Raw genomic sequence first — 8,003 nt, forward strand, 5'->3', positions numbered from 1 at the left:
ATATTTATTGAACATCCTCTCTATGCCAGACACTGTTCCAGGTGCTGAAGATGTTGTAGAAAATCCCAAAGAAGCATGTGTATTTCCTGCCGGACCCTCACAGTAGCCCCATGACGCAAACGCTAGTTTTATCCCTGTGTTTCAGATGAGGGAACTGAGCTTATTAGAGTGAACTCCTCACAGAATACCACAGATGCAGTGCCTTCGACAACAGAAATGACTTTTCTCACTGTTCTGGAGGCCAGAAGCTCACGATCAATGTGCCATCAGGATTCGTTTCCGGGGAGAGGTCTCTTCCCACTTGCAGACCGTCTCCTCCTCTCTGTGTCCTCACATGGCCTAGACTCTCTGCAGGCCTGGAGAGAGACATCTCTCATCCCTTCTTAGAGGGACACCAGTCTCATGGAATCAGACCTCCACCTTTATGACCTCATTTAACCTTAATGATCTCCCTAAAGAGCCTGTCTTCGAATCCAATCCCAGGGGTGTTAGGGCTTCACCATAGGCATAGAAGAGGGGCAAATGCAGTCCAGAGCTCAGAGGCTTTGAGGAACTGAGTGGCTTTCCCAAGGTCAGACAGCTAGTAAGCATGGGAGGTGGGGTTCCACCCCAGGTTTGCCCAACCCAGAGTCTGTGCACCAACCTGGAGGTGCTCTTGTATCTCATCTAGGGTTGAGTCCCTACCCTCCTTTCCTGTCATGGAATTAGACACAGCAGGAAACATGCCTTCCTTAAGCCTGAAGGAGCTCATGACCTCCAGGTGTTGTTACTTTAACATCTGAGAAGTGTTGAGGGAAGGGCCTGGGGCCTGACTTTGTTAAAACCAGGGACTGAGGAAACACAGAGGAGGATCATGAACTAAGACCTTTCTAGTGCACCGTGACTTTCCTGTGTCTGTTATTTTGGTGATGTCTTGGCTGTTGGCAGAAAGGAGAAGTGAAAGCCAGGTGCTTACGTCTTGGGAAGCCACATGGCTAGGACCCTGGAGAGGACACCCCCTGGTTGGAGCTGGCCACAGCCTTCAGAGAGGAAGACCAGATGAGTTCTGGGACCTGCGGGCCAACGGGCCCTTCGGAAGCTATGAAAAATCACTGGGGTGGCTTACCAGGGAACCCAAGTGGTATAGTGGAAAACACTGAGAAAACAAGAACAGAGAAACAATCCAGGCCTGGGTCAGGGGCAGGAGGCTCCTCCCCGACCTCTACTCCCCGTTTGACCTTTGTTCCACGTTTGGACCATAATGCAGGGGGCAAGCTCCCTTACCAAAGGGACTTCCTATGGGACAGGGTCAGCAGGTCAAAGTTAGCTGGAGGCTGCTACTCTAGAAGCCCAAACCAAGTGGGTTTCCAGTCAGCACTGCCCTTGCCCCAGCACCTCCCTCCTGGGCTTTGCATAGGCAAATTCCAAGACCTGAGTGAGTGAAAGTGTCCCCCGGGGAACAGAGGATGGAATCATGCCATCTGGGTGGGGGCATGGGCCAGGACAGATCAGGGAGAAGGGGGGAGGATGGAAGGAAGCCTGCTTCATGGCTTTGTCTCACCCTGGCTGGCCTTCTGAGGGGTGTGGACTGTGCTTCTTACTAATTACACAGACTGATTTGTTGGACAACCTCTTTCTCCCCTGGCACAGGATAGCGCAGAAGCCTAGCTCTTCCCTCAGGATGAATTCCTAGAAGTGGAATTGCTGGAAGCTCACATTTTGGTTGCAAGACTCCATGGTCTGGTAGCCCCTGAGCGCCTGTTTTAAGGCCCTTCCCCGGCACTCAGTGATTCTCCACATTTGCTGGGCTTCAGGAGCTGATCTCCAATGGGAACGGACTGTAATCTGCAGGCCCAGGGTAGTCTAAATCCACCCAAAGCTCTCTAGGGCCGTGTCCCCCCTATTTGCATGATCACAAGCATCCCTGGAGAGCTTGTTAAAAGCCCTTGTTCCCAGATCTTCCCTGAGTTTTTTGTTTTTGTTTTTGTTTTTTTTTTTTTGAGAGAGAGAGAGAGAGAGAGCATGCGCACACCCACGCGCACGTTAAGCATGGGGAGTGGTAGGCAGAGCGTTCCCTGAGATCTTAAGGACTGGCTGCTCCAGGAGGGAATTGGGATTCTACATTATTATTTTAAAGATTTATTTCCTTGAGAGAGAGAGAGGACACATGTGTAAGCAGTGGGGAGGGACAGAGGGAGAGGGAGAAAAGTGGACTCTGAGCTAAGTGGGGAGCCCAACGCAGGGCTTGATCTCATGACCCTTGAGATCATGACCTGAAACCAAGAGTGGGACACTTAACTGACTGAGCCACCTAGGTGCCCCAGGACTTTATATTATTTTTAACAAACATCCTAGGTCAATTTTATGATCAGTTTTGGGAAATGCTGCTCTACAGGAAACAGTCTGAGAACATGTGACTTCTAGGACATTTTTAGAATCCCATATGGACTTTTGCTCATTCAGAACACAGGGGTCCCCAGCAGAGAAAGAATGTGACACAGACCTTGATTTCAAGGGACCCCTCCAAGTGATGGAGAGGGCACACCCAAGGAGATGTCCAATCTCTGCGTTTCGGTTTCCTCTTGTGTAAATGGAGATGTCTGTGGGCAGTCCTCTTGGCGGGGGAGCTTCTGGGGGTCAAATGAGGGGAGAGCCCAAGAAACACACAGCAGCCGCACAATAAGTACCAGCTTTCCCTGAGACAGTGGTGTGGTGTCTGACGAGGTTGTTGCCAGCAGACAGGGCAGGTGGTGTGATCCTTGGTGTGGCCAAGTGGGAAGCACTGTGAGGAGGAGGGCATGGTTCCCGAGGACCCGGAGGAGGAAGGTAAGCAGGCTGTGGCCTGAGGTCTCAGGGATGAGGGCAGGAGCCCTGAGATGGGGGTAACTGGACTCCCAGAGAATGGAAGGGGATGTGTCCTATTCCTTCTGATTGGGGAGCATGTCCTGCATTGGGGGCATTCTCCATCTTCCAAATCCCAGATCCAGCCATAGGAGCCCTCTGAGGCCTTCCCAGCCTTCCTTGCAGCTGTGGTGCAAGCATTTGGCCAGCGACAGGCCCCCATGTCAGACTTTGTATCCAAAGCAGGCACCAAGAGGAACCCAGCCTGGGGAGGGGATGACAGCTGTGTCCTATTTCCAGAGTCCGGAGATTGAGAAGCTAGTGCCACTACTAGGGCCCAGGTTAGCGGTGCTGGCAAAGAGTGGTATCTGTATGCAGAGGTGCCTCCACGGGGCCAACTAGGCCGTGACCTTTGGGACATGATTCCTGGGAGTTTCTCTGGTCCTCCCAGAGCTTCTGTGAGCTACAGAATATTTTTAATACTTATTTTTCAGCCTAAATTAGCTAGGGTGGGCTTGTCTTACTTTCACTTGAGAACTCTAGAGTTGAAACTGCAGAAGTCCAAACAGTGAGGCCAGATGTGGGCGTCTCCTGGAAAGGTGAGACCAGGTAGAGGTGAGACCGTGGCATGGGATGGCCTGAACATACAGGGCAGGGGAGGGGAGTCCTGCAAGTGGCAAACAATGTCCTATGAGGAGTCATAGAGACTGAGTCCTCAAGATATTTCTTCCTGAGCAGGTGGAGCCTGAGGCCAGTGGAACTCTGAGGTTGGGTTAAAGCAAAGGTCAGGGACCCGCCCTCTCACTCCCTAAAAGTGATACCGAGCTTGGTGTATAGTAGGTCTCTGTGTTTTTTTCTAGTTTCCCTCAGATTTCCCAAGGGTTAGGGTGGGGGCTGACTGTCGATGCCAGCTTTCTGGGTCTCCAGGGCGAAGAGCACGAGCTGCTAGCACACTGCTTCTGCCCACTCCTGGCACGCCTCTGTCCCACACGCCCTGCCCTTCCCTCTTCCGGAGCCTTTGCTCATAGCAGAATTTGCCGCGTCACAACTCTGCCTAAGACCCGGGAGGGACTCCCCTTGGCTCCTTGAATGAAAGAGCCAAATGCTTCTTGTTGCCTTGTAAGGAGGTCAGGCCCCTATCTGTTCTTCCTGCCCCAGCCTCTCCACTTTCCCCACGGACTCACACTTGTCTTCTCTCTGACGTGACAACAGGAGGGGTGTTGTCCCTCTGCATCCTGTTGACTGAAGGAAATTTCAGTTGGAAGAAATTTAGATCTCTACTGAGTCCTTAGAGAATAAAACCAAGGGAGGGCACTCTTCATGTACAGCAAAACACAGTAAAAAAGGAAAAAGGTCTCTTCTCTATGTATGTAATACTTCAAAAACATTTTACGCCCCCCACCCCCCAGCCTCCAGCGACTTTACTCAGCTCTGCAAGTGACAAGACTCTCTTTATAGATGGTGGAAGCACATTCCCCTTCCCCAGATGCCAGCCCTCTCCCTTCCACCTGGGCCTGATAATGCAGATCACCACAGCTGCTTTAGCTACCTTTAAACTTGATCCGTTAGCCACTGCCCAGATTCTAGAAGGAGCACCTGGTTTTAGAGAACTGGGGAGATGTCCCAGGATTCGGGAAGCCTGGGGAAGGTGACGGGGAGACAGGGTAGTTGCAAACATTTACAATGTTACATGGCTTCCTTCATCCCTTTCTAGCCTCAAGCAGGCTCCTTTTCTAAAAAGATCTTTTTTTTTTTAAATTTTATTTATTTGACAGACAAAGATCACAAGTAGGCAGAGAGGCAGGCAGAGAGAAAGGGGGAAGCAGACTCCCTGATGAGCAGAGAGCCGGATGTGCGACTGGATCCCAGGACCCTGAGGTCATGACCCTAGCCGAAGGCAGAGGCTTTAACCCACTGAGCCACCCAGGTGCCCCAAGCAGGCTCCTTTTCTAGAGGTTACACACCTGCCATGCTTTTGCTAGAACACTCTGGCCCATCTCCTCCCTCCTCCTTCAGGCCACAGCTTCTGTGACCCTCGGCAGAGGTCCCAGACCAGGGCCAACTGTTTCTCCCCACAACACACTCTCTCTTGTGGCTCCCACCATCATTAAATCTAGGGCTTTACTTCAGAGCTAGACTGTGGACTCTCACTTGATGTAAGCGCTCTCAATGGGTAGTGACTGTGTCTGTTCAGTTCAGGGCCCAATTCCAAGTGCCGAGCCCAAAGCCTGGCACAGAGCCAGTTCTTAACAAATAGTTGTTGCTGCATATTCAAATCTCCCTTGAAGCCTCCCTTTCTGTGAGCACCTACTACATGCTAGGCATTGGCCTGGGCACCGGAAATACTGCACAGAATGGCAGAAAAAAATCCGTGCCCACTGGAGCCTACATTCTACAAAGAAAGGCAACAAATAAATAAGAATTAAAAAAAAAAAAAGCCTGTGTCTCTGCAAACATCTCTGGTGTCTCTCTTCTGAAAGGCTATAGCTTGTTCCTTTACTGCCCACTGGACGTCAGGCACTAGGCCTAGACTGAGCACAGTGTCCTACCTGCTAACAACTCCCTTCCCTGAATGCAGATGGATTACCGCGGAAATCTTCTCTGGGTACCTGTGCCTGACTGTGCCCTTACCCTACTGGGTCCTTTCCTCTATTTACCTTCCTGAGTGTATGTGTGTGTGGGCGCATCTATCCCCCTCCCCCTGTGCTCCAACCCCTCATTCCCCCAATCCCCCATCTCCCTGGACGGATGTAATATGGCCCGACTTAGGTTTCCCTCTTCAGCCCAAAGCCAGAGAGCCAGATATCTGCTATTCCCGTTGCTTGCTAGTTCCTTTCTCCTAGGACTGGTGAGCCAAGAGAGGTTATGGAAAACCGGCCAGGCCTTTTACCTCCCGCTTCGGAGAGACCAGGCACTGCCGCTAACGGATGTGTCACCATTCCACATCCTTCCTTTGATGGGCGTGGAGGGCTCTGAGATCACCCTCCTCGCCCTTACCAACGGAAAAATTGAGACTCAAGCAGGGATGGATGCTGGGCCTTGGGCCAAGGCCATCCATCTATCATACGCCAGTACTAAAGTCCTCAGTCCTCATCCGCCCATCCCGACCCGGTCAGCCGCCGGGACCACAGCAGTCTTTCTACGGGAAAGGGCGACCCCTGGTGGTAAAGAGAAGCGTGACGGCCTGTCCTCATCTCCAGGATGACAGGAAGGGGCGTGGCCTGCAGGACCACCGACAAAGGTTTACCACCTGCTAGTGATGCAAGGACCCTGCTTTGAAAATGGGCAAAAATTTGTGAGGCCTATACAAATGAAAGATTTTAAAAATATGCACAAATAAGATGGAAGGTGTTATTAAAACGAGTTTCTGATTATGATTTTTTTAAGGTTTTATTTTTTAGTGATCTTTACACCCATTGCTGGGCGAGAACCTACAACCCCCGAGATCAGGAGTCACATGCTCTACTAACTGAGCCAGCTAGGTGCCCCTTTGTTTATGATTTTAAATGACGGTTTTAACAAACTTTTATTTAAAACATTCATGTGTCGAGGATAACGCAATCAATCCAGCACAGGTGCAGGTCCTTCCCAGTATAGACTATGTATGGTTCTGAATTGCTCCCATGGCCCTGAAGGGGAAAGAACCCAAATTCTGGTGCACCTTACCCTTAGCCACATTCCCTGTAATGACCTAATTAACACTGCCCTGTGACTTTACCTGCATCCTGTCAGCTGGATCTTCAGGAAGCAGGGATAGGCATTAAACAGCTTTTGGCACATCCCGGCCAAGTGACACAGGCTCTAACTGGTTCAAGAGTCCAGTGCTCAGCCCTGGAATGCAGAATTCCCTGTTACAAGAGAGAACGGGCCTTTATTAGAGAGTCCAGGGCCTGGGGCAAGGCTGTCTCCAAGTTTCTATGGTATCTATCGCTCATCTCTTGGCACAGAGGACTATTCAACAAAAGGTTGATTGTCTCAACCAAAGTACTTGGAAAACCAAGACTTTGAGAACTTCCCAGACAGAAATGGGTATGCTTAAAGACCACCTGACTAGTTAATATGACCCCCACTCCTGCTACCAAGGGAATTGGGGTGATTTACTTTGAATATCATTTCTGAAGTTTCTAATTGTTCCAAAAATAAATGGAATATTTCTAGGAAACAGCTGGTCTCGACCTAAGTACAGAAGAATAAAATCTCACTGTATCACAGGGTCATGACTATACCTTCACAAACCAGGTATTTTCCTATCAACTTTGATGATCAGGGACACAGCAGTACATGATCAGATTAGAAAGTGTATAAGCTGAAAATAGGGTTGGAGACATAAAGTCCAATATATTCTGGCCACTGTGGTGTCACTGCTCCCGATACAGGTGTAACCTGAATCCCCACTTGGGAGCCAGAAATCAGCTGAGAAGAAGCCTCTGGAGAGAGACCGTCCTGGTCCTGGAGGGTGGATGAAGTGGGGCCTCCCCACAGCTCATCCCACTGAGCAGACTGGACAGAGTTCCTGACTTGCATTTAAAGGATTGGGTAAGTCTCTTCTGTAACGCCTCAGAGGATCCCTGAGTAATCTGGAAGTTAGGACAAGAGTCTGGCGCTGACCCTGAGCTGCGAGCAGAGCATTTTGAGAGAGTATACTGAAGGAGAACGCCCAGCTTCTAACTTCCTGGCAGCCTCTCAGCTTTATCAGGGTCTGTCATGTAAAGTTGATGCCTGGGCGCAAGACGCTGATGGCTGTCCGACACCGTGGCCCGAACGCCCGGACACATATCCCAGAGGCTGAGAACACAGGCCTTCGAGCTTCTCCAGGAGACCTGCAGGCCATACAAGGACCCTAACAAGCTTAGTCCCGCCTCAGGGTTCCGGCTGCCCCTCCCTCCTGGGAAGAGGCCTTCGCTCCACGCTAAGGAGAAGAGGTCAGGGAGGTACTCTGCATCTTTCCACAGCGGAGGGGCCAAGCCCCAAACCACCATCCCCTTTCCCCAGCAGCCCAGGCCGGAGTAGGGTGGGAGGCGAGCCAGGGCTCTGGTCCGCGGAAACGGAGGGCTCGGACCGGCGGCCCCGCAGTCGAGCAGTGTGTGCAGGGGCGGGGAGCCCGGCTGGCGGGGAGAGAAGACCCTTTTCTCTGTAACAGGGCAGCCCCCATTCCGGGATGAGGGGTCCCACCTCTCGCTACA

At 51.3% G+C, this 8,003-nt stretch overlaps 1 protein-coding gene across 2 annotated transcripts; it reads right to left on the bottom strand.

Annotated features, from left to right (window-relative positions):
* Positions 1-51: 51 nt before the first annotated feature.
* LOC125108468 (uncharacterized) lies at positions 52-8,003 on the bottom strand. Of its 2 annotated transcripts, none has more exons than XR_007129918.1 (4): positions 7,216-8,003; positions 6,539-6,668; positions 2,483-3,411; positions 52-1,135 (listed from the first exon to the last, which is right to left on the bottom strand). XR_007129918.1 is itself a non-coding variant. In XM_047744302.1 (4 exons), exons 3-4 carry the CDS (start codon positions 3,239-3,241, stop codon positions 1,669-1,671), a joined length of 915 nt encoding a protein of 304 aa, XP_047600258.1. In that variant the 5' UTR covers positions 3,242-3,411; positions 6,539-6,668; positions 7,216-8,003; the 3' UTR covers positions 52-1,668. The 2 variants fall into 2 exon arrangements, 1 of the variants encoding a protein (XP_047600258.1); XM_047744302.1 differs by having other exon boundaries at positions 52-1,824.

This window comes from Lutra lutra, chromosome 9 (genome assembly GCF_902655055.1).
Source record: "Lutra lutra chromosome 9, mLutLut1.2, whole genome shotgun sequence".
In the NCBI taxonomy this organism is placed as follows: Eukaryota; Metazoa; Chordata; class Mammalia; order Carnivora; family Mustelidae; genus Lutra; species Lutra lutra.

Bases quoted from the DNA above. Each gene is read 5' to 3' on its own strand.
- LOC125108468 (XM_047744302.1), bottom strand. From the start codon at position 3,241: ATGTCCCAAAGGTCACGGCCTAGTTGGCCCCGTGGAGGCACCTCTGCA. The intron at 1,825-2,482 runs GTCTGTGTCACA...CTGGGCCTGCAG, and splicing joins AGGGGTCCCTTGAAATCAAG to ATTACAGTCCGTTCCCATTG.